Raw genomic sequence first — 26,525 nt, forward strand, 5'->3', positions numbered from 1 at the left:
CTGTGCGTTGTTCGTGATACTTATTTTGTATTATGTTGTGTTTATTTATTAAAACACTCACTTCTTGAACTTGCTTCCAGACTCTCAGCGCACATCGTTACATAATCACTGCCAAAGGTTCTTCTACATAGTAGTGACTCAGGTGCGTGAACACTAATGTAAATGAGATATTTTTGCATTTCATTTTCAAATAAATTTGCAAACCTTTCTAAAAACCTGTTTTCACTTTGTCATTATGAGGTATTGTGTGTAGATGGGTGAAGAGAAAAAAACTATTCAATCCATTTTGAATTTGGGCTTTAACACAACAAAAATGGAAAATATGAATCCTTTCTGAAGGCACTATACATGCATAGCCCTGTGTGTGTGTTTGTCCGCGCATGCTCTGCTCTATGTAGGCATGACTTCATCCACATGCTAAACCCACACAGGCGCTGTGGCACAGGACCCAGCATTATTACCACCCACAGACTCAGGGCTGGCAGGGGGAACATAGAAACACATTGGCCAGAATGGACTAACTCAAATCTATATGATTTGTCAAGACACACACAATATGGCCAACACACAAGCATGTCAATATTACTTGCTGATTGTCTTGACATTGACATTTGGACCGACAGGGTTGTTCTGCTGTTATGTCCACAGAACATAAATGACTGTTTGGGTATAATTTCTCTCATTTCTATGAAGATAACCAATAACACCGTGGCACATGGCTTTGAGTTGGAATATCAATTCTACTCATTATAATTCTGTAGGGAAACTCAGCAACTCATCTCACATCCCCAAAGACCTGATTACAATTCAACTATTTAAAACTAAGAATGTGGCTGTAGGGTGGAACATTATTTTTGATATAAACATGATCCTAATAGAATAGTCTACTGAGGAGATAGCTGACTAACCAGGGATCAACAACAGACATGTTGACCACACACAGGCTCCTGAGTGGCACAGCGGTCTAAGGCACAGCATCTCAGTGCTAGAGGCATCACAACAGATCCCGGGCTGTATCACAACCGGCTGTGATCGGGAGTCCCATAGGGCGGCGCACAATTGGGTCAGCGTCATCCTGGTTAGGGGAGGGTTTGGCCGGGGCAAGCCGTCATTATAAATAAGAATTTGTTCTTAACTGAATTGCCTAGTTAAATAAAAAGAAATACATCTGAAAAGTCTGAACAGGCTTTCATACAACATGGTCTCCTGGGAATTCGATGACCGCCACACAGCTGTAACTGTGAGGCTCTCCAGTAGTAACCGGACAGTTAAAACGTGAGGGTCCATACTTACAACATATTCAGAGGGAAAATGGGTACATATTCCATGTGCGATGTACATGAGATGCCATTCTAGTTCCTCTCTGCCACCTAGTGTTCTATAGAGGTATTACATTAAAGAGCAACACCAATGTTAGAACTGTACTTTTATTTAGCGTATCCACATGAATCAGGTATCAGTCTCTATTCAGACACATTTGTTCATTGTTGTTCTTTCCTGTTTTTTGTTTTTTTGAGGACATTACATCTTCCAATTCCTGAGGCAAAGAACAGTATATTTTAAAACAGTACAAAATAGCCGACTGAGAATCCAAAATCATAAACAAAAGTAATATTATATATATATATATATATATATATATATATATAAAATTATCTGTTCACATGAGTCTGGGATAGGTATTCAAAGGTGGTTACAATTTATCACTTTGTGACAAATGTATTTGTGAAGAAGCACTATAGAAATCTAATTTGATTGATTGATTTGATTGATTGGTTGGTTGACATCAGCCATCAGAGTGAGTTTGCAGTCCCTTGGTATTACGGTATGGCTTACATTACAACACCATATCCTTGTTCCTTACCACCATTATTGGGCAGACAAACAACATCCAAAACAATACAGCAAACGACCTCAGATCTTTATCCAGCACATCCACAGAAACAACCTTGACAAATATATTCAAACAGTAGAAAAAAAGACACCACAGAATAAGAGTCACAGGTGCTGTTGGTCTCACAGCTCGTCCTTGTCTGTCTGTGAGTCCGAGGATGACTTGAGGTCAGTTTTGGAGTCCTTGGAAACCTTTTTGACAGGGATTTTCTCTGTCTTTTCTGTCGCTGGCTTCTGCTCTTTATTGTCTGCTGCCTGTTGGACATTTGTTTTTGCAGCAGGTTTTGCTTTAGCCTTGTCTGCTGTCTTAGCGTTGGCTTTGTCCCCTGCTTTAGCCTTGTCTGCTGTCTTAGCGTTGGCTTTGTCCCCTGCTTTAGCCTTGTCTGCTGTCTTAGCGTTGGCTTTGTCCCCTGCTTTAGCCGCTGTTTTAGTCGTCGCTTTTTTGTTCTTTGATGCATCCGCTGCTTTGGCTTTAGTTTTGACCAGCTCTTTCACCTTAGCTTTGTTACCCTTTTTTGCAATGAGTTTTTCTACGTGCTTCTCATTCTTTTTATCCTCTGGATAATCAGATGGCTTTTCACTAACTGTTTCTGCTGGTTCCTCAGGGTTCTTCTCTGCTGGTTCATCAGGCTTCTTCTCTGCTGGTTCCTCAGGGTTCTTCTCTGCTGGTTCCTCAGGCTTCTTCTCTGCTGGTTCCTCAGGGTTCTTCTCTGCTGGTTCCTCAGGCTTCTTCTCTGCTGGTTCCTCAGGCTTCTTCTCTGCTGGTTCCTCAGGCTTCTTCTCTGCTGGTTCCCCAGGCTTCTTCTCTGCTGGTTCCTCAGGCTTCTTCTCTGCTGGTTCCTCAGGCTTCTTCTCTGCTGGTTCCTCAGGCTTCTTCTCTGCTGGTTCCTCAGGCTTCGTCTCTGCTGGTTCCTCAGGCTTCTTCTCTGCTGGTTCCTCAGGCTTCTTCTCTGCTGGTTTGTCATCTGGTTGGTATGCCTGCTCCTGGACTAGGGTTGCAGCTTGACCAAGAAGCGCAGACTGGTCAAGAGGTGTAAGCTGTGGTTGTGAGCTTTCTGCCTTTGTCTTTGTGAACTCTGTGTCCGTAGGAGAGGAGAACATCTTCAGCATCTCTTGAGCTTGGATCCGGTCCTGGAGACACACACACAGAAAATCTGAAGCAAGAGAAACTGATGAAATGTAGATTCATCAATAAATGGAAAGTGTTGCTTTCTCCCTCAGATTACAAAATAGCCCATCACAACATAGAATGATAGAAAGAAAGACATGATATACACGATTCCAGATGAATTAACTGATAGATACATTACCTTCTCCTCATGTTTGGGGTCAAGGGTGAACCACAGGGCCACAGCACACCTCTGGCCCTTAGTGACCGCTCTTACCCCGTGAGGGTTCTCATTCCCAGCACCGAACCCAACCACACGACCACACTGAGGACGCACCTCCGCCTGGACAACACAGGTCAGTGACATCAGTCACCATCATATGCTCAATTAACTTATACCTTAAAATAAATCATGGCGAAACAACTGGTTATACTCTACAGCACTCAAATCCACATCATTGATTGACACTTACTGTGACCGTTTTGGCATCCAGTTCAGTGAAAATGAAATCTCCTCCTTCAAAGTCATCATTCAGATAGAGGATTGCGCTAAAACACAACAGGAACAAGAGAAGTGTTTTAAAGACAGTGGTGCATGATGATACCTGCAAGTGCAGTAGATGTTGCTGATACCTACGTTATAAGCATATGCATGGTGTGTGTACCTGTAGTCTCTGTGTGTGTGTGTGTGTGTGTGTGTGTGTGTGTGTGTGTGTGTGTGTGTGTGTGTGTGTGTGTGTTTGTATACCTATAGTCCCTGTTTGTGTATGCAGGTGGTTCTTTAATGCACTCGTTGAGCTCAGAGACCAGCAGGCAGTTGTCTGCATGAACCGGGTGACTCAGGTTGTCACGGTCATCCTGCTTCTCTGTACAGACAGAAGATGGAAACATAACTTACTGTATGTCTATACACTCAGACAGGCAGGTGAATAATGTGGGTTAAATGACATCCTGAATTTGATATAGACAACTTGAAGAAAATAGAACATGTTGTTTTCCCATAGTGGTGAATTCCAAAAAGGAGCTAAACTCATTCTGTCTGGCAGTCAGCCACAATACTGTCCCCTGGGTGCCCACCATAGTTCACTTTCTTACCGTCCATGGCGGAGCGGCAGACCAGGTGGGAGTAGGAGAAGTAGAGAGGAGAGTCCAGACGGAAGTACGACTCCAGGACCCCACGCACCTTCTCACTCATGTCAAAAAACAGGCGGGCACTCTTCAGGGGCACAGTGCCCTCCTGTCCCAACTATAGAACAGTACAATATCATCAGAAATAGGTGCTTTCTTATCCCTAACCCGCATAGTACATTGATGCCATTGGGCTGGGGCTCAGCTTTAGATAGGTTGGAGATAAAGCTGAGGCTAGAGAATGAAGCTAGCTGGGGTTGGGGGAAGCTGAACATACTGGGTTAGGGTCAGAGTTGGCTAGTGGTGTTTGGGTTATGGTTTGGTAAGCAGGGCTGTAGTGTGTAGAGTCAGTAATGTACCTTAATAGCCTTGAGGACAGTGACTTCTTGGAAGCTCTCGCTGGGTGAGTGGGGGGAGGGGTGGCCTTGATACCCATCACCATTCAGCGCAGCCGCCTGACAAACACACAGCGTCAACACACACAATAACAGAATCATGCATTCAGTTTTAACACACAGACCATCAGAAATACACCCTCCATTAATTAACACACAATCAACACACACACTGTCAAACACACACAAACACGGTCAATCACACAGACTAACTAGCCCTGACTCCCACTCACATTAGAGAGGCGGGTGAGCTCTCTGCACTCGTCATTCGAGATAAATCCATCCAGTAGAACCCTCTGAGACCCATTCAGCTGCTTTGACGACATAGTAATCTTGATGTCATCAAACAACAGAGGACCACCTGGTAGGGACAGAGGGAATGAATATAGAGAGAGGTGCACGTCAGAGTATTCTACACAGTCCACTGACATTCCCAAACTTCATGCTCTAAAAACCCTACCTTCTCGTACGATCTTGGCAATGTCAGTCGACTCCTTGTTCTTCTCCTCCACCAGAGTTTCAATCTCCTTCATCAGATTCCCAATCTCCTCAGTGATCCTCGCCGCAGTCTCCCTTTCTGCCCTGCAGGGGGTGGCAATGAACAGGTTAAAAGGTTCAAACAAATTGGAGAGCAGAGCCTATTCTGAAATTGAGAGCATACATGTATGTACTATGTACCAGTGGATGCTGGTGTCACTTTAAATTAGAGGATGGATCATTGTAATGGCTTGAATTGAATGAAAGGAGCAGTATGTTTGATCATTTTCCATTCGAGCCATTACAATGAGAGAGTACTCCAATTTCTCCATCCACCAGCCTCTACTGGTCTGTACGTGTATTTCTCATACTTCTGCTTCTCTCTCAGTTTGAGGGGCATGACGTCTGCAGGGGTCCAGGAATCCTGCAAAGGGAAGGAAAGGATGTAAGATCACATGCTAAAACCACTTGATAGTGATCACCTATCTTGTAGAAACAGTGAGACACAAGCGAAGATCAGAGACATGTTAACCTACCGGATCAACAAAGGTGATTCCAAACACTTCATAAGCAAAGTAGAGTAGCTCCTTTTCCAACAGGGACTGCTGAATATGCTGTTTCACCACCTGAGAGAAGACATGGAGGAAAGTGAGTTGGAGGCATGGGGCACAGGTGTGTGTGTGTGTGTGTGTGTGTGTGTGTGTGTGTGTGTGTGTGTGTGTGTGTGTGTGTGTGTGTGTGTGTGTGTGTGTGTGTGTGTGTGTGTGTGTGTGTGTGTGTGTGTGCGCTCACACACACACCAGTCTAGCGGATATGGCTGCAGCCTTGTCCTCCCCCAGCACAGCGGAGTAGTAAGCCAGGTTCTGATTCATCACCTCCTCCTCTGGATGGAACAGCAGGTAGGTTTTAGCCCACTCTATGGCCTGCTCATACTTCTCACCTGAGAGAGGGGGGAAGGAAGGGGGGAAGGAAGAGAAGGAAAAAGAGAGGGATAAGAAGAGACTGGTATGAGAGGAGAGGCAGGCACAATCAGATACAGACAGACAGCAAATGCTCCTGATTCTTTCAGTGAATAGGGACTTAGACTCACTGTTGTAGTAAGAGAACTGTAGGTAGTTGAAGTGGGAAGGGAGGAAATCCTCAAAGGGCTTGTCCTTTCCCGCGGTGGAGGCTAGCTCCACAGAACATTTCTGCTTACAGTTCAGAATCTGCATGTAGTGGTCTGACAAAGACAGGGGTACAGGGTTTAGGCTTTTATCCAAAACGATAGCTTGAGGTTGTTTGGGGATTTAGTCTGTCTTAACACTCTATCTCACCTGTCATGGACTGGAACAAGTCGGCACTGTACTCCATGTAGTTGTATCCGTCGTAGACGTAAGCTCCTTCACAGAGCGCCCGGCACTCCTGGTCCGCGCTGAAGTACTCCTCCACTGCCGCCTCAAAGTGGTCGATGGCCAGACCGAACGAGTCTGAGCTGTAGTACCGCTTCCCTGCAAGGAACTCGGCCTGAGAGATGGATTAGAGAGCAGAGCAAGGAGTCAGCAGATCCTAGACCCTACCCCAACCGTGTACCAATTAGGTCCCTTGTCACTTCTCCAGTGCCCGATGCCTGCCCTTTCCAAGTAGGCAAAGGGGTAAATGGTTTCAGTCTGACTATGTGTGATTCTAACTGTTCTAAATGGTATATAACTGGTCTATGTTGCTGCTTCATAACTGATTCATTGTCAGTAGTATAACTAGTGCATAGTTACTTTTATAACTGGTCCTTTGTTACTGGGATAACTGGTGCATAGTAACTATTATAACTGGTGCATAGTTACTGTTATAACTGGTCCTTTGTTACTGGGATAACTGGTGCATAGTAACTATTATAACTGGTGCATAGTTACTGTTATAACTGGTGCATAGCTACTGTCATAACTGGTCCTTTGTTACTGGGATAACTGGTGCATAGATACTATTATAACTGGTGCATAGTTACTGTTATAACTGGTGCATAGCTACTGTCATAACTGGTCCTTTGTTACTGGGATAACTGGTGCATAGATACTATTATAACTGGTGCATAGTTACTATTATAACTGGTGCATAGTTACTGTTATAACTGGTGCATAGCTACTGTTATAACTGGTGCATCGTTACTGTTATAACTGGTGCATAGTTACTGTTATAACTGGTGCATAGTTACTATTATAACGGGTTCATTGATACTGGGATAACTGGCGCATAGTTACTGTTATAACTGGTGCATAGTTACTATTATAACGGGTTCATTGTTACTGTTATAACTAGTGCATAGTTACTATTATAACTGGTGCATAGTTACTGTTATAAATGGCGCATAGTTACTATTATAACGGGTTCATTGATACTGGGATAACTGGTGCATAGTTACTGTTATAACTGGTGTATAGCTACTACTATAATGGGTTCATTGATACTGGGATAACTGGTGCATAGTTACTGTTATAACTCGTGCATAGTTACTATTATAACGGGTTCATTGTTACTGTTATAACTGGTGCATAGTTACTGTTATAACTGGTGCATAGTTACTGTTATAACTGGTGCATAGTTACTGTTATAACTGGTATATAGTTACTATTATAACGGGTTCATTGATACTGGAATAACTGGTGCATAGTTGCTGTTATAACTGGTGCATAGATACTGTTATAACTGGTGCATAGTTACTGTTACAACTGGTGCATAGTTACTGTTATAACTGGTGCATAGTTACTGTTATAACTGGTGCATTGTTACTGGTATAACTGGTACATAGTTACTGTTATAACTGGTGCATAGTTACTATTATAACTGGTGCATAGTTACTGTTATAACTGGTGTATCGTTACTATTATAACTGGTGCATAGTTACTGTTATAACTGGTGCATAGTTAATATTATAACTAGTGCATAGTTACTGTTATAACTGGTGCATAGTTACTGTTATAACTGGTGCATAGTTACTGTTATAACTGGTGCATAGTTACAGGGATAACTGATACATTGTCACTAGGATAACTGGTGCATAGTTACTGTTATAACTAGTACATAGTTACTATTATAACTGGTGCATAGTTACTGTTATAACGGGTTCATTGTTACTGTCATAATGGGTGCATAGCTACTGTTATAACGGGTGCATAGCTACTGTTATAACTGGTGCATTGTTACAGTTATAACGGGTGCATAGTTACTGTTATAACTGGTGCATAGATACAATTATAACTGGTGCATATTTACTGTTATAACTGGTGCATAGATACTATTATAACTGGTGCATAGTTACTGTTATAACTGGTGCATAGTTACTGTTATAACTGGTGCATAGTTACTGTTATAACTGGTGCATAGATACTATTATAACTGGTGAATAGTTACTGTTATAACTGGTGCATAGTTACTGTTATAACTGGTGCATAGTTACTGTTATAACGGGTTCATAGTTTCAGGGATAACTGATACATTGTCACTAGGATAACTGGTGCATAGTTACTGTTATAACTAGTACATAGTTACTGTTATAGCGGGTGCATTGTTACTGTTATAACGGGTGCATAGCTACTGTTATAACGGGTACATTATTATTGTCATAACGGGAGCATTGTTACTGTCATAATGGGTGCATAGCTACTGTTATAACGGGTGCATAGCTACTGTTATAACTGGTGCATTGTTACTGTTATAATGGGTGCATAGTTACTGTTATAACTGGTGCATAGATACAATTATAACTGGTGCATAGTTACTGTTATAACTGGTGCATAGTTACTGTTATAACTGGTGCATAGTTACTGTTATAACTGGTGCATAGATACTATTATAACTGGTGAATAGTTACTGTTATAACTGGTGCATAGTTACTGTTATAACTGGTGCATAGTTACTGTTATAACGGGTTCATAGTTTCAGGGATAACTGATACATTGTCACTAGGATAACTGGTGCATAGTTACTGTTATAACTAGTACATAGTTACTGTTATAGCGGGTGCATTGTTACTGTTATAACGGGTGCATAGCTACTGTTATAACTGGTACATTATTATTGTCATAACGGGAGCATTGTTACTGTCATAATGGGTGCATAGCTACTGTCATAACGGGAGCATTGTTACTGTCATAATGGGTGCATAGCTACTGTTATAACGGGTGCATAGCTACTGTTGTAACTGTTGCATTGTTACTGTTATAACGGGTGCATAGTTACTGTTATAACGGGTGCATTGTTACTGTTATAACGGGTGCATTGTTATTGTCATAACGGGAGCATTGTTATTGTCATAATGGGTGCATAGCTACTGTCATAACGGGAGCATTGTTACTGTTATAATGGGTGCATAGCTACTGTTATAACGGGTGCATAGCTACTGTTGTAACTGTTGCATTGTTACTGTTATAACGGGTGCATTGTTACTGTTATAACGGGTGCATAGCTACTGTTATAACTGTTGCATTGTTACTGTTATAACTGGTGCATTGTTACTGTTATAACGGGTGCATTGTTACTGTTAAAACGGGTGCATAGCTACTGTTATAACTGGTGCATAGTTACTGTTAAAACGGGTTCATTGTTACTGGGATAACTGATACGTTGTCACTAGGATAACTGGTGCATTGTTACTGTTATAACGGGTGCATTGTTACTGTTATAAAGGGTGCATTGTTACCGTTATAACGGGTGCATAGTTACTGTTATAACAGGTGCATTGTTACTGTTATAACGGGTGCATTGTTACTGTCATAACGGGAGCATTGTTACTGTTATAATGGGTGCATAGCTACTGTTATAACGGGTGCATAGCTACTGTTGTAACTGTTGCATTGTTACTGTTATAACGGGTGCATTGTTACTGTTATAACGGGTGCATAGCTACTGTTATAACTGTTGCATTGTTACTGTTATAACTGGTGCATTGTTACTGTTATAACGGGTGCATTGTTACTGTTAAAACGGGTGCATAGCTACTGTTATAACTGGTGCATAGTTACTGTTAAAACGGGTTCATTGTTACTGGGATAGCTGATACGTTGTCACTAGGATAACTGGTGCATTGTTACTGTTATAACGGGTGCATAGCTACTGTTATAACTGTTGCATTGTTACTGTTATAACTGGTGCATTGTTACTGTTATAACGGGTGCATTGTTACTGTTAAAACGGGTGCATAGCTACTGTTATAACTGGTGCATAGTTACTGTTAAAACGGGTTCATTGTTACTGGGATAACTGATACGTTGTCACTAGGATAACTGGTGTATTGTTACTGTTATAACGGGTGCATTGTTACTGTTATAATGGGTGCATTGTTACCGTTATAACGGGTTTATAGTTACTGTTATAACAGGTGCATTGTTACTGTTATAACGGGTGCATTGTTACTGTCATAATGGGTGCATAGCTACTGTTATAACTGTTGTATTGTTACTGTTATAACGGGTGCATAGCTACTGTTATAACTGTTGCATTGTTACTGTAATAACGGGTGCATAGCTACTGTTATAACTGTTGCATTGTTACTGTTATAACTGGTGCATTGTTACTGTTATAACGGGTGCATTGTTACTGTTATAACGGGTGCATAGCTACCGTTATAACTGTTGCATTGTTACTGTTATAACTGGTGCATTGTTACTGTTATAACGGGTGCATTGTTACTGTTATAACGGGTGCATAGCTACTGTTATAACTGTTGTATTGTTACTGTTATAACGGGTGCATAGCTACTGTTATAACTGTTGCATTGTTACTGTAATAATGGGTGCATAGCTACTGTTATAACTGTTGCATTGTTACTGTTATAACTGGTGCATTGTTACTGTTATAACGGGTGCATTGTTACTGTTATAACGGGTGCATAGCTACAGTTATAACTGTTGCATTGTTACTGTTATAACTGGTGCATTGTTACTGTTATAACGGGTGCATTGTTACTGCTATAACGGGTGCATTGTTACGGTTATAACGGGTGCATTACTAGGGACGAGTAGTGTCAGTCTCACCATGTGCGGCCGGGCCTCCAGGTCTTTGAAGTCCTCCTGCTGTACTCCTGCCATCATCCTGTAATAGTCCAGGTTCTGCTTCATCTCCATGTGGTCTGGGTTGGCCAGGAAAAAGGTGTTTGCCGCAGCCACAGCCTTATCCAGCTTGTTGATCTACACAGGTAAGAGAGATACTTAGCACAACAAAACAATGACACAACATAATATGAATAACTCTCACACAACAAGCAAACAAAGAGAAGTAGCACATTAAGACTCCAAAGGATTCCCTAAATGCTCCACGTCTCAGAAGTCTTCTGTCATCTGGCTAGGAGCCAGGACTTCCTGGAATGATGTAACAAATGTGTGAGCTGCAATCACCAGCATGCTGTTTCAGGCAACTAGTCATTATCCTATAGGCTTCCTATAGTATACATGAATCTCAGTGGAGGCTGCTGAGGGTAGGATGGCATATAGTAATGGCTGGAACAGAGTGACTGGAATGGCATCAAACTTTGAAACCATGTGTTTGATACCATTCCACTGATTCCTCTCCAGTCATTACCACGAGCCAGTTCTCCCTAATTAAGGTGCCACCAACCTCCTGTGATAAATGTTGCCTACCACCAGGGACTGTGTCTCTTTTACAGATTTTTGTGTTTATGTTTGTAAATCAGTACATATTTTGCTCATATTGATTGGCATTAGTAAATAGGCAATATGGATAAACAATGTATGACCTGCAACTCTCAGGAACTGCAGGCCTTATAGGTTGCATGTATTCACTTTATTTAACTAGCTACTCTTACTACAATGTAGTAAACAGACTTTTAAACTGAGTTTGGTTTAGGCCTCTCCTGTTCATGTATATGCCTATTCTAACAATAGCTAAAGAAACTCTTGAATGGCAGGTATATAGCATGCAGAAGCTGCTGAGTAGCTTCGCTTTTTGATGACAAGCCCCAAAAATCGAGAAGAATCAAGCGCCAGAACGTAAGTGGTCTGTCTACATAGCTAGACTCCACCTAGAGACGTGGCACGGCCGGCTGGGGGGTTGGGGAAAGCTGAGCAGATCACGTAGCCTACAGTTAACGAATTGCTTGAGGGAAGTTTGAATGAAATTGGACAAAATAAAGTGACATGACCCTTATTTTGTCATGTAAGTGTGATAAATGTGCACCGAGATTCAAACTACATAAACATGTTGTGGAATAAGATATGATGCAGGAGCATCTTACTCCACAACACGGGATACTGTCTGTGTGGAAGATATATTGTAGCAAGCCTATGCAAAATATACAAATGTATAATGCATAACTTTATAGGGCCTATATGATCAACTATTTTTATACCTTGAAGTACGCGACTTGCAGGTAATTGTAGGGGGTTCTTTTCTTAAACTCAAGGTCCACATCTTCAGTGACTTTATGGATAGTTGGTGGTCCAATTTTCTCACTTTCGCAGGTATTTACACAATCAGCCCTTTTCATAATTTTTTGGAAAAAGCCCAGATCTTCCACGGAGCCAGCGCCTGGTACTGGCACAACCATGCTGGATAAAGGCTCCCCGAAAGCGCTCTGGTTGGCACAAGTTATCCGGCAATGCGCCTTCACCCTGCGAATCGCAGCCTTGTTCCGAAGCGCTCTCTCCATGTTCAGAATGACCGTCATCCAGTCCCCCTTGTAGTAGGCTTCCACCGCGGTGTCGAACAGCAGATCATAAGGTTCCAGAATAACATTACTACTGAGCTGCACGTCCGAAAGGCAATATGGGATGCAAACGCCTAAAATCGCTACTACAAAACGCCACAGCATTCTGGAAAATGGGACCTACGTGGAAAGGAGCAGTCGTCGGCAGAGAAGTGAGCTGGAAGTTTAGCCGGGGCCTGCAAACTTCTGTCGGTGGGTGGGATTAACTGGGAGTCGCTGAGACGATCAGCCCCTGTGAGGTGCCCCACCGTCTCACGACGCACAGGGCCGCTGTGGCCCAGTTCACTCTCTCCTCACAGACCGGCCAGACAACATCAAGGTCCAATTTAAAAATGATCAATAAGTATATAGGTCATATTCAGTTGTTAAATTGTCTATTTGAGTATGATAACAAAAATGTGTCTCATAAATATTTTTTCTAAGATGTTATCACACTCTAAATAGCCTAGTCCATTTAACAATATACCAACCAAGGGCTCTCTGGTATTAAATAAAAAAAACTATTTGGGGTCAGCAGGTGTTACAAAGTTTCTAGAGTCAGATCATGACCATTTCCTCTGAGACACATAAGATATAGTATATACAGTAAGCTTAATTCTATAGCTAGAGGACTCCTGATATCCACAGGAGTGATAAGTATAATTGTTGTCTTTATCTGTTGTTGTCTGCATGTTGAATAGTACTGTCTTTTTTTTTGCTAACTAGGGACCCCCGATTGTTGCTGGCCAAGACTCACTGGCTGTGTCTGAAATGACCTCAGCCACCCGAGCCACGGCCTGTTCACCCCGCTACCATCTAGAAGACGGACACAGTACAGGTGCCTCAAAGCTGGGACCGGGAGACTGAAAAACTGCTTCTATCTCCAGGCCATCAGACTGTTAAATAGACACCACTAGCCAGGCTCTGCCCAGTACCCTGCCCTGAACCTTAGTCAGTGTTACTAGCCAGATATCACCCGGTACTCTACCCTGCACCTTAGAGACTGCTGCCCTATGTACATAGTCATTGAAAACTGGTCACTTGAATAATGTTTACATACTATTTTACATACTTCATATATACAGTGCATTCGGGAATTATTCATACCCCTTTTCTTTTTCCACATTTTGTTATGTTACAGCCTTATTCTAAAATGGATACAATTATTTTTTTCAGAATCAATCTACACACAATACCCCATAATAACAAAGCAAAAACAGATATTTAGACATTTTTACAAATGTATTACAAATTAAAAACAGAAACACCTTATTTACATAAGTATTCAAACCCTTCGCTATGACACTCTAAATTAAGCTCAGGTGCATCCTGTTTCCATTGATTATACTTGAGTTGTTTCTACAACTTGATTGGAGTCCACCTGTGGTAAATTCAGTTTATTAGACATGATTTGGAAAGGCACACACCTGTCTATTTAAGGCCCCACAGTTGACAGTGCATGTCAGAGCAACAACATGTCAGGCAGGTACCAAGATCATCTGCATAATGCTCCGGAGGAGGCAAGCGGGGAGCCAGGGTAGGTTGGACAAATCCACTAGTAGTAGAAAGGTTACTGGGTGGTTGGGAGGTCTCAGATGTGGCTTGCTGCCTATGAGCTAATTCAAAGATTTGCTCCATTATAGCCTTGAACCCTTGATCCTGGCGCTCCATCAGGGAACAAAGCCCTTCCAAAAGGTCCCAAAGTAGCTCCTCATGCCTCCCAATGGTGGCTCCCTGCAGGGAGACAGCGTGACGGAGATGGTCCAAGTCTGCTGGGTCTGTCATGGCCAGTTTGTACTATAAGGGCACAAGTCGAGACCCAAATGCAGACACAGGAGGCAGATGGGGCCTCTGTACAATCACTCATTCATATATCGTTAGGTACATAATCTTTATCCCCTTACACTTGTGTCTATAAGGTAGTAGTTTTGGAATTGTTAGCTAGATTACTTGTTGGTTATTACTGCATTGTCGGAACTAGAAGCACAAGCATTTCGCTACACTCGCACTAACATCTGCTAACCATGTGTATGTGACAAATACAATTTGATTTGATTTGATGGTTGAGTTCTGATATTTATTACAACACAAGGGGTAGACAAAAGGCAAGTTTGGGACAAGCGAGAGTTCATAAAGCAGGTCAGAGTCCAAACAGTATCAGGCGATAGGCAGGCTCGAGGTCAGAACAGGCAGAGTGGTCAGGCAGGCGGGGTCGGCGTCAGGACAGGCAAGGGTCACAGCCAGGGGGACTGGGGAAAAAAATAGAGACGGGAAAAAATAAGCTTGGACAAATGCTGGTTGACTTGGCAAAACAAGACAAACTGGCACAGAGAGACAGGAAACACAGGGATAAATACACAGGGGATAATAAGCAACACCTGGAGAGGGGTGGAGACAAGCACAAGGACAGGTGAAACAGATCAGGGCATGACAGATGGTCACTCTGACAGAGCTCCAGAGTTCCTCTGTGGAGATTAGAGAACCTTCCAGAAGGACAACCATCTCTGCAGCACTCCACCTTGTTTTGCCAAGTCAACCAGCATTTGTCCAAGCTTATTTTTTCCCGTCTCTCCGTCTCTTTTTTCCCGTCTCTTTATAGTAGAGTGGCCAGACAGAAGCCACTCCTCAGTAAAAGGCACATGACAGCCTGCCTGGAATTAGCCAAAAGGCACCTAAAGGACTCTCAAACCATGAGAAACAAGATTCTCTGGTCTGATGAAAACAAGATTGAACTCTTTGGCCTGAATGACAAGTGTCACATCTGGAGGAAACCTGGCACCATCCCTACAGTGAAGCATGGTGGCAGCAGCATCATGCTGTGGGGATGTTTTTCAGCGGCAGGAACTGGGATATTAATCAGAATCGAGGGAGAGATGAACGGAGCAAAGTACAGAGAGATTCTTGATGAAAACCTGCTGCAGAGTGCTCAGGACCTCAGACTGGCGCAAATGTTCATGTTCCATCAGGACATCGACCCTAAGCACACAGCCAAGTCAACGCAGGAGTGGCTTTGGGACAAGTCTCTGAATGTCCTTGAGTGGCCCAGCCAGAGCCCGGACTTGAACCCGATTGAACATCTCTGAAGAGACCTGGAAATAGCTGTGCAGCAATGTTCCACATCCAACCTGTCAGAGCTTGAGAGGATCTGCAGGGAATAATGGGAAAAACTCCCCAAATACAGGTGTGCCAAGCTTAAGCTTGTAGCGTCATACCCAAGAACCTGAGTACAAAGTATTGAGTAAAGGGTCAGAATACTTATGTAACTGTGATATTTAACTTTTTTGTTTTTAATACATTTTCAAAACATTTCTAAAAACCTGTTTTTGCTTCCTCGTTATGGGGTATTGTATGTAGATTGGTGAGGGGAAAAAATATTTAATCAATTTTAGAATAAGGCTGTAATGTAACAAAATGTGGAAAAGGTCAAGGGGTCTGAATACTTAACGAATGCACTGTATATACTGTATTCTAGTCAAGGCTCATCCTATTACACTATACTTTGAAGAATCTCAAATATAAAATATATTTTGATTTGTTTAACACTTTTTTTATTACCACTCTGTGGAAAGATGAGACTCTCATGAACATGATTATTATATTGCCCACACGAACATCATTGGACTCTGAAGTTGATACGGCCAATCTGCCAACTTCTGTCTGTAGCGTCGGGAACCGTTTGGGCTAAACACTAATAATAACTCTGGAAAGGTGAGACTCTCACGAACACGTACATGTTGGTTGTTTTGCTCCAGGGTGCCCACAAGCCTCACAAGACTCGTCTGAAGGTAGCCCGGTACCAGTTAAACATTTTTTTAAGCATACACTGAGTGTAGGAACACCTGCTCTTTCCATGACATAAGAACGACCATGTGAATCCAGGTGAAAGCTATGATCCCGTATTGTTGCCACTTCAATCGGTGTAAATGAAGGGGAGGAGGGAGACAGGTTAAAGTATTTTTAAGCCTTGAGAATATTGAGACATGGATTGTGTATGTGTGGCATTCAGAGGGTGAATGGGCATGACAAAATATTTAAGTGCCTTTGAACGGGGTATGGTAGTAGGTGCCAGGCACACCGGTTTGAGTGTCTCAAGAACTGCAACGCAGCTGGGGTTTTCCACGTTCAACAGTTTCTCATGTATATCTAGAAAGGTATACCACCCAAAAGACATCCAGCCAATTTAACACAACTGTGGGAAAAACATGGCATGACAGGCCTGATGGAAACAACTTTTTTTCGGTTAACGTTCCATATGACAAAACAAAATATGCTAGACAATGTGGGATCTTTTGTGTCGGTACAATTAATTATGCGAGAAATCTCGGGGCAATAACCATCATATCGAAGTAAACTTGGGAGTCACGCAATGGCATGTTGTGTGGTCCGCCCACTACGACTCGTCGGGTAAGCATTCAGTTTATTAAACTACATATGAAATAAATTATAATGAACTTCACAGGGTGGTGACAGTGCAAGGTGATGAGCATGATGCGCCTTTCCAATAAATATCGAGGGTCTTCTTCTGGTGACATAACACATCTCTGGTGTGAAAATTCACGTATTGTTTTTATACGGATTTTAGAGTTTTCGCCATGAAAACAATTATTGGATGGAAACGTAGCTTGTCATAAGCACCATAAAAGTTGTAGCACCATAAAAGTTGTCTCTTTGAAAGCTACTGTAGTAATCATCCTCTCCAAGAGAGTCGCTCTTGAGCTGTACAGTGGAGACTGGTTCACCCTCCCCCATGGCAGTTAGAAGTTTGGAAGTTTTTAACTTGCCAAAATGGCACTGGCAGACGACAGCGGTTACGAGTCAGTGATCTGTGTAAAGCCAGAGGTTCATGTGTACAAGATCCCACCCCGCGCCACTAACCGTGGATATCGGTGAGTTTTTTTTCTTTGTTAATAAACTTTCTTCTAGCTAACTACTCAAATGTCAACCTGAAGAAGTGGAGAGAATCCATCAAGGTTGTTGCTAGCTAACGTTAGCTTGACATTATTCAATTATTGAATGCATAACATGGCGAGAAGATGATTACTTTGGGGATAACGTTTTAATGAATTTAGCAAGTTAACTTTCAGTATCTGTTATAATGTGGCACTGTTGGGATCTCTAGCTGCTAGCCAGGTTAGTTACTACTAATGAGCTAGCTAGGTAAGATATAACAGTTAAAATAGGCATGTCAGCATTATTTTCAAGCGGTGTGCAATGCTAAACACATCTGCTGTGTCAAATTATTTTACAGGAAACGTTAGCAGGAAGCACGGTACATTCTACGGTGGCTCAAACGTTCAGTCAGTCATGGTACAGTTATGTTACAGAACAATGAGAGATGTTTCACCGGATGTATAAATGTGAAGCATCCGTTTGGCGTTTCCACTCAATACATGGTAGTATATGGTAGTGAACTACTAAACTGTAGTGAGAGGAAGCCCAGTGACCGGCAATGGGAGAAGATGAAAATAGATGGATTATGGCCGATATTCGGTACATTTTCTCATCGATTAAATATTTGAGTTCAATACAGTTTTCTGTTCCCAAAACTAGAACCAGTTACGAACAGAGTGGGCTAAGGTTTGTAGACGTTCCCTAAATTATTGCGTACTATACATTGTAGGCGTTCCCTAACGGAAATATGCAAATTCCCTGCTAGAACGCGCCGATAGGATCTCGCTAGCTCGTGCTTTGCTCTGCCCACTATTACTAATTTGTTCCCGTTTGACACGGAAGGCTGTGGTCCATCTTGGTTTATTTATAAAATTATTTGGTTATGTACTGTAGCTAGCTAACATTACAGAAGAAATGTGTATCTAATGAAAATCGATCCTGGTTCTTATGTAAAGATATGTAGCTAATACCATTTTATAGCTAGATCCAGGCTGCGTCACATCCGGTCGTGATTGGTAGTCCCATAGGCCCAGCGTTGTCTGGGTTTGGCGTGGTAGGCAGTCATTGTAAATAAGAATTTGTTCATAACTTGCCTAGTTAAATAAAGGTTAATAAAAATATATGTTATATTATCTAGAGAATACACAACCAAAATGCTAATAATTAAAGTAGTCCGCTGGGGGGTTATTTCTAATAAGAAAAACAAGGATATATCTGCACTTATGTCAATAATTGTAAATTGTATGCTCTTATATATCAAATAAAAAATAATGCTTCTTTGGGCAACCAAAAAATATACAAATACTCCTGATTTGCTGGGTGAGAGTGTGATGTTATTTATGTAGCATAACTCATTCTGTTGCATAGTTTGAGATTGCACTAATTATTGCATTACACAGTTTGATTATGGGTTTTTGTGTAGTAGGCCCAATAGCCCTGTAACATAGCCGAGTCATGACATGCAGGTATGGTGCTTCTCTTTGTTTTTCAGAGCAGCTGACTGGAAGCTGGATGAGCCAGCATGGACCGGCAGGATGAAAATAATATCCATAGGAAAGCTTGCCTATATCAAGCTAGAGGACAAAAACTCAGGTTAACTACTAAATGTCCGACTGTCATGGCTACATCTGCCAGTACTGCTGTTGCGCTCATGTCTTGTACTGGCTGTCACCTTGTCTGCTTCTGATGCATACCATCATATCCAACTTTGAGGCAAACTGAATTCTGTATTTCTTAGGAGAGTTGTTTGCCCAAGCCCCAGTGGAGCAGTATCCTGGGTGTGTGGTGGAGGCAGTCACAGATTCCAGCAGATATTTTGTGGTGCGGATAGAGGATGGCAGTGGTAAGGGGCCTTCACATCAGAAAGACAGCAGCAGAAATACATCACCATGCAAACTGATATGCTGAAAATATATTTTAGCGGAAAACAGTACAGTGTGGTATGGAAGGTTAATTGCAGATTAGTCATTTAAATACAGTATGCTTGTACATCTGTCTTCTCATGCACTTCTGTTTTATATAGGACGACATGCATTTATCGGCCTGGGGTTTGCTGATCGTGGCGACTCCTTTGACTTCAATGTGGCTCTTCAAGACCACTTTAAGTGAGTCAACCTCTCATACCTGTCCTCTCTTTGGTCTGGTATCAATGTCCATTTTCAATATAGATCTTCACATTGGAGCATGAAGTAAAATCAAACATATCTCGGTGTCCTTTTCTACAGGTGGGTAAAACAGGAAGGTGAGCTGGCAAAAGAGGAAGCGTCTCAGAGCACAGCACCCAAACTGGACCTAGGCTTTAAAGAGGGCCAGACGATCAAGATCAGCATTGGGGTGAGCATTTGAGGTTACAGAAAAAGATGGGAAACATGTTGAAAGGAGAGGAGAAACTAAATGAGATGTGAAGAAAAAGTGAGGAAGACATTTAAAATGTAATCATTTTTCTTTATCTTAGAACATAAAGAAGAAGGATCCAGGTGCCAAGTCTCGGCCCATGGGTAGTGGCCTTCTCCTTCCTCCACCAATGGCTAAGGGTGCAGTCCTTGTATCCCCTCCTGGAGGCCAGCAATCACCTCCACCTACACACTCCAACACAGGTGACCTCTTTAGGCTATAGAGCTCAATGATCAAAATGTCCCATTTATCACTGCCCTTTCACAGCTTAACATGGATAACCTCCCTACATTCTAAATCATCTCTTTGTTTTTAAATTCTCTTTTAGATTTTGGAGGCCGGGTCCCTGCCGCCCAGTCTACTGCAGACCTGTGGGGAGACTTCACAGCAGCTGGCGCCAGGTCAGTCTTAGAAGAGCTAATGGTTTAGACCAAAGAAGTTGGCAGGCCTTCAGAATGGTGTTGTGGCAAGGGAAACTGACTAGGAATCACAGGGTTACTAGCTCAAATCCCTGATGGGTTCAAGTCTCTCATCCCCTTGAGTGAAGCTTTTAAACAGTTTGGTGATTATGGCGGTGTCCATATTAGCATTTTATTGTCATCCATCCATGTTGTTATTGACATTTGTCATTATCCTCATCATCATCCTCATCATCCTCTGCATCTCCCGTTCTCCACAGCTCCAGTCAAGACACTGCTAAAGGATGGGTGCAGTTTTAGCTGTGAGATGGACCACATACACACACTCTCTCACACACTCAGGCTCCTTACATTCCCTGGACAGAATGATTGTGGCAACAGAAATGAGAGGTGGGGGAGCTCTGTCAACTTGACAGGTTGCTTGACACATGATGCTGTACGTTACCTACACATTTTGCATACCAGATGTATAGATTCAAACTATCAAGTCAATGATTGACCAGCACATCCTTTTTTAGACACAAAAGACAATATTACTATTTTTAGATATTTTAACTATGCAGTCAGAAGTGACACTTCATTTTGTTGTTGAAGTATTGATACCTATTTTGCTGTCACTTTGACCAGGTGAAAAGTATGCATTCCATGTTAATAACACCTTAGGGTGGCGGTCCGCTCATTATCTTTATATGTCCATCCCTCAAAATGTCTCTACATTTTTACAAAAATATTGATGTCAACATCTCGCTGTCAACCTTTCCCCTTATCTCTGACCCTTCACCATACTACTAACTCCTGCCAGCATCATTCATCATCTCATGGAGTCATCCAACGTTTGATGTAAAGTTTAGTATTTGTATGCCTTACTTTTTTATTTCTGTTGGAGAGGGTGAGGATTTGTCTTCTTTTTTATGTTCAAGTATAACTTGTGTCCCTCACTTTTTTATTTGAGAGAATATGAAGGACAGGTGTGTGTCTTCACAAGGTTGGGAGTTGACTCTGCTTCAATGTTGCTCCACACCCTCCTTTAAACTGGCCCCTTGGTTAAGATAAAGTATATTATCTGTTCCTATCAGTCTGATATCTGATATCTTGGGCCTGTTAGTATAGCAGCCAGATAAACCAATGTCTAGTTTGGATTTTGGGAAATATGAGGAGGTAGGTCAGAGAAAGTCAACATTGACAGTGTTTTTAGAAGTTAACCAGATAAGTAGAATTCTGGTAGATGTGTGTGATGTGTTTAGTCTTTTTTGTTATTTGTTTACATATCATAAATCTTTAGCAACCTTTCCTGTCCTTTTTGTTGAGTTTCTCTGTCATCCTTTATTTTACCCTAGGAGTGCCTTTTCAGCGCAATGGGGGGAGTTGAGGTTTTGACTTTAATTTGCGACAAATATTTGCTCCAAGTGACTTACGCAAATCAAAATCACCTGTATAAAATGTAAAGCAAAATGTTTACTGTAAATAAACCATTTGTTGTTCAGTTCTTCCTTTTATGTTTACATTCAGGTTTATTCCCACGACACAGGCAATGCAGCAGTGGTAAGCTTGTTTAACACATAGTTAGTTTGACTTTAGATGTGGTCTCCATGACTGGTGTTTGTCTGAAGTATGACATACACAAGCCTCCAACTGTTTTGCTTCAGTGAACAAGAGAGGGAGCTGTGCCAGTGTGTCATCACACACCAGAATTCAGGATTATGGTTGTCTTATTAAGGTGTCAAGACTGCCTGGACTAAAACTTGTGTCTGTCACAGTGGTTACTTTGGAGAAGGTGCAAGGGAGAGTAGAGTGAGTATTGTTTTTGTTTTTCCACTGTAATTTTATTTCTCGTTATGATATATTACAACAAACACCGTTTGGGGTCACTTAGGAATGTCTGTGTTTATGAAAGAAAAGCCTCCCCCAAAAAAGTCAATTAAAATAACAAATGAATCAGAAATACAGTGTAGACATTGATAATGTTGTAAATGACTATTGTAGCTGGAAATGGCAGATTTTGAATGGAATAGCTACATAAGTGTAGCCCGTTATCAGCAACCATCACTCCTCACTAATCTCGTAGCAGTTGACCAGTCTGTTTTCAGGACATCTCACACCTACTCTGTTACGGAGTCAGTTGAGCTTGGCTCTTAACATCCATTGCTTTTGGGGATTGTGTGTGGAATTTCCCTAAATATATTCTGATATCCATACAATGTTATTACATAATTCACATATTGCCCTGACAACAGGACTACTTTATAATTATACCTCATACAGTATTAACAGGGTGTTATACAGATGATCTGATCTGTAAGACATATCTGTATTTCCACTTCTGTCTAGACAGGGAGAAGATCATCCATGCTACTGCAATAAATGCAATGCTTGCTTGGCTTCGGTTGATGCCCATTCCACCTGTATGATGTGCCTAGGCTTAGAGCATGAGGCGGCAGCGTAGCCTAGTGGTTAGATCATTGGACTAGTAACCGAAAGGTTGCAAGTTCAAATCCCCGAGCTGACAAGGTACAAAATCTGTCGTTCTGCCCCTGAACAGGCAGTTAACCCACTGTTCCTAGGCCGTCATTGAAAATAAGAATTTGTTCTTAACTGACTTAGTTGGCCTAGTTAAATAAAGGTCAAATTTTAAAAAATGCCATTCATTCTGTGGATTCCCCCTTCAGCAGCATTTATTGTGCTACTTTTGGCACATGCCTACGTGAAGCATGACTGGCTATGATGGAGACGAACTCTAGAGGCGCTTGGAGCGCAGCGGGCCTGCCCTCCAAGCAGTCCAAGAAAGACGGGACCTACTCTGGATGAGTTGGAGGCCCAGGCAGCCTCTCTGTCTTAGCAGCTCCGCTCTCTCAGCCCGAAAGGCTCAGCTGAAGACTTAAGACAAGATTTTGATGCTATCTCCATCCTTGCTGATAATGACCTAAACGAAGACTCCTCTGAGACTCCTCCCCGTTCTGGATCAGCAAACTATGGCTCAGAGAGAGCTGAGAGTGAAGCGCCTTGTTCATCAGCTGATATGCAGGAGCTCCTCAATAGGGTTCTGAATGCTCCGGATGTTAAACCAGACCCTAACAGCATTCTGGGCAGAGTGTACATTCCTCAGTGCCCCAAGTTCTCCAATGAACTGTGTCAAACTTGGGCTAAGGTGAACTCAAGTTTCCATCTCTCAAGCCAGTGCAAGCCTTTGACCTTCATGGCTTCCCCCGAGGGGTTGGGACTTCCTTTGTCATTGGGTGCTCTAGCTGTCCTGGAGGGCAGGCAGTGTGTCCCCGGTGATGCGTTGGGCAGACCGTACCACCCTCTGGAGAGCCCTGCGGTTGCGGGCGGTGCAGTTGCCGCACCAGGCGGTGATACAGCCCTTAATTGTAATAATTGCTCTTATTTGTAACTACACTCAATGTGTTGATAGAACTTCGATAGCGTTTACCTCATTTGCTTTGTTAAAATCCCCTGCTTCAATAAATGCGATCTCAGTATATGTGGTTTGCATCAAGTCCAGTGTAGTTCCTTGAGGGCCATTGTGGTATCGGAAAACCGATGAGTGGTCGAGGAGTGTGTCAATTCGTTAGTAGGCAAACGGAGGACGGTCCTCCTCTCCTTGATAGCCTACTTTTGGCGAGGAAGCTTAAGTGTATCCTACCGCGGAAGAGTTTTGATATCTGCCACAACCCCTTTATACAGATTTTCAGGGCTCTAGTTCAAATGGGGTGAGGGGCATGAGCTTTCTAAGGTTTGCATTTTCAATCACTTGTTATAGGCCAGAACATGATTATAATAATTTCTACATTGCTGTTGCCGACCCCTGTTCTAGGCCTCACCAACTCACAGGAATTTACTTTTTTTTCTCACTAAATCGTCAGAAGGAAAATAATAATAATCAACTTCAACAAATACAATAGGGTTTCACTCAGCTTCGCCGCTTGAACCCCTAATTAGTCATTTATAATACTAACATAGTTTAACCTTATAGCGTACGTTTTTGTAATGCAAGGACTCTCTAGTGTGGATACCACTGTTACCGTTTTACAGAGACATTTCAGGGATACAGCAGAGAGTTTGGCTAAAACTGCCAAATGTATTACTCCTAATAGCCTACACATGCTTTACCAGCTAGTAGAACACTGACCCACACCCAGATTCATTACCCAGGTTAAACTGGTTTGACCTGTAATAGGCTATAGGCCTACCCCAGGTCCAGGAAGACCTAGCTGGTTAAAGTTCTGATTAGAACAGTAGCTCTACTCCTCCCGGGGAAGGACTGCCCGTTCCATGATCTCGCCATCACGGTTGACAACTCCACTGTGTCCTCCTCCCAGAGCGCTAAGAACCTTGGCGTGATCCTGGACAACACCCTGTCGTTCTCAACTAACATCAAGGCGGTGGCCCGTTCCTGTAGGTTCATGCTCTACAACATCCGCAGAGTACGACCCTGCCTCACACAGGAAGCGGCGCAGGTCCTAATCCAGGCACTTGTCATCTCCCGTCTGGATTACTGCAACTCGCTGTTGGCTGGGCTCCCTGCCTGTGCCATTAAACCCCTACAACTCATCCAGAACGCCGCAGCCCGTCTGGTGTTCAACCTTCCCAAGTTCTCTCACGTCACCCCGCTCCTCCGCTCTCTCCACTGGCTTCCAGTTGAAGCTCGCATCCGCTACAAGACCATGGTGCTTGCCTACGGAGCTGTGAGGGGAACGGCACCTCAGTACCTCCAGGCTCTGATCAGGCCCTACACCCAAACAAGGGCACTGCGTTCATCCACCTCTGGCCTGCTCGCCTCCCTACCACTGAGGAAGTACAGTTCCCGCTCAGCCCAGTCAAAACTGTTCGCTGCTCTGGCCCCCCAATGGTGGAACAAACTCCCTCACGACGCCAGGACAGCGGAGTCAATCACCACCTTCCGGAGACACCTGAAACCCCACCTCTTTAAGGAATACCTAGGATAGGATAAAGTAATCCTTCTCACCCCCCCTTAAAAGATTTAGATGCACTATTGTAAAGTGGCTGCTCCACTGGATGTCATAAGGTGAATGCACCAATTTGTAAGTCGCTCTGGATAAGAGCGTCTGCTAAATGACTTAAAAATGTAAATGTAATTGCTTAGTAATAAAGGACCACGTAAGGCCAGGAGTTTTTACTCTCTGCATGACCTGACAAGGAAAAATGCTGTGCCCTTAGTTGTAGGCCATAATATATTTGTTACGATTAACCTAATACTATGTTTCCAAGTTAATTTATTCACAAAGATTAACATTCGGATCATGCTCAATATAGTATCTAGTACCCTTGAATGTAGTATCTAGTACCCTTGCCTCCATACAATGCAGCACTGCCGGGAAACCACAAGAGGGCCCTAACCCCCAAAAAACGCCAGAGTAATACATGAGAAATTGAATGATGTGTGATATTTAACATTGTCCAAATATACAATAGTTTTGCGGCAGAATATAATGGCTGAATATTTGATGCACATCTCCTTTCAAAATGAGAACATGCTGAAAGTTGTGGGCCTGTGGTTAAGGCTGGGCTTTGTGAATAGAGGGGTCTGGTATTGGCATTCTGAGTCCTTCTCTTTTGTGGGCATGTCTGTTACCATGGTATTTCAAGCATTGAAGTGATGTGGTAGGGAAGGTGTTCGAACTGGGCCACCAGATACTGTAAAGTGGATCAAATTGTTTGTTTTTTCCCTTCTTGTTGATTATGGTGTGTGTTTAATTATTGCAACATTATAAACACTGACTGACTTTTTGCATTCACAGAAGAGTGGATCATGCATGTCCCTTAACGCACCATCGTCATCTTTATTCTGTGTAGCCTAACTCTTCTTTGGCACATATTCTATAATATGAATGAAGAACCTATATCATTGATAGGAATGATGAATGGACACAGACAGCCTTGTTAAAAAAACTTCAGAGCTCCTCGCGCAGGGTCTGTGAAATAAATTATATTATTGTGTGCCCTACAAATATCCTACATTGATTTAGTTGATATCATCAACATGTGCAGCTCATTTTTAATCCAATAATACTGTGTATTTTGTTTCATTGTAATTGAGTGTAACTATTTTATGAAGGACATGGCTATCTAATTAAACTGCAAGCGTGGCCAGGCGAAGAATAGGAATTGAAAGCTCATCCTCGTGGAGGAGG

The 26,525-nt window shown here is 42.5% G+C and overlaps 2 protein-coding genes across 4 annotated transcripts; one reads left to right on the forward strand and one right to left on the reverse strand.

Moving 5' to 3' along the window:
- Positions 1-1,413: 1,413 nt before the first annotated feature.
- Positions 1,414-12,898, reverse strand: LOC115139366 (prolyl 3-hydroxylase 1-like). 2 transcript variants are annotated; one of them, XM_029676679.2, is made up of 15 exons: positions 12,819-12,898; positions 11,007-11,159; positions 6,318-6,507; positions 6,092-6,223; positions 5,802-5,941; positions 5,538-5,627; positions 5,373-5,425; positions 4,985-5,106; positions 4,758-4,885; positions 4,489-4,584; positions 4,097-4,247; positions 3,750-3,867; positions 3,475-3,550; positions 3,204-3,344; positions 1,414-3,024 (listed from the first exon to the last, which is right to left on the reverse strand). In XM_029676679.2, the coding sequence occupies exons 2-15, from the start codon at positions 11,094-11,096 to the stop codon at positions 2,017-2,019; spliced, it is 2,535 nt and encodes an 844-aa protein (XP_029532539.1). In that variant the 5' UTR covers positions 11,097-11,159; positions 12,819-12,898; the 3' UTR covers positions 1,414-2,016. The 2 variants fall into 2 exon arrangements, with proteins under 2 accessions (XP_029532539.1, XP_029532512.1); XM_029676652.2 differs by having other exon boundaries at positions 12,338-12,897.
- A 4,516-nt stretch (positions 12,899-17,414) lies between these two features.
- LOC115139382 (adaptin ear-binding coat-associated protein 2-like) lies at positions 17,415-20,851 on the forward strand. 2 transcript variants are annotated; one of them, XM_029676693.2, is made up of 8 exons: positions 17,415-17,559; positions 19,056-19,156; positions 19,302-19,406; positions 19,587-19,668; positions 19,789-19,897; positions 20,019-20,160; positions 20,286-20,358; positions 20,637-20,851. In XM_029676693.2, exons 1-8 carry the CDS (start codon positions 17,459-17,461, stop codon positions 20,674-20,676), a joined length of 753 nt encoding a protein of 250 aa, XP_029532553.1. In that variant the 5' UTR covers positions 17,415-17,458; the 3' UTR covers positions 20,677-20,851. The 2 variants fall into 2 exon arrangements, with proteins under 2 accessions (XP_029532553.1, XP_029532563.1); XM_029676703.2 differs by lacking the exon at positions 17,415-17,559 and adding an exon at positions 18,085-18,163 and having other exon boundaries at positions 20,637-20,769.
- Positions 20,852-26,525: the final 5,674 nt, after the last annotated feature.

The sequence above is a fragment of the Oncorhynchus nerka genome, linkage group LG2 (assembly GCF_034236695.1).
Source record: "Oncorhynchus nerka isolate Pitt River linkage group LG2, Oner_Uvic_2.0, whole genome shotgun sequence".
Lineage (NCBI taxonomy): Eukaryota > Metazoa > Chordata > Actinopteri > Salmoniformes > Salmonidae > Oncorhynchus > Oncorhynchus nerka.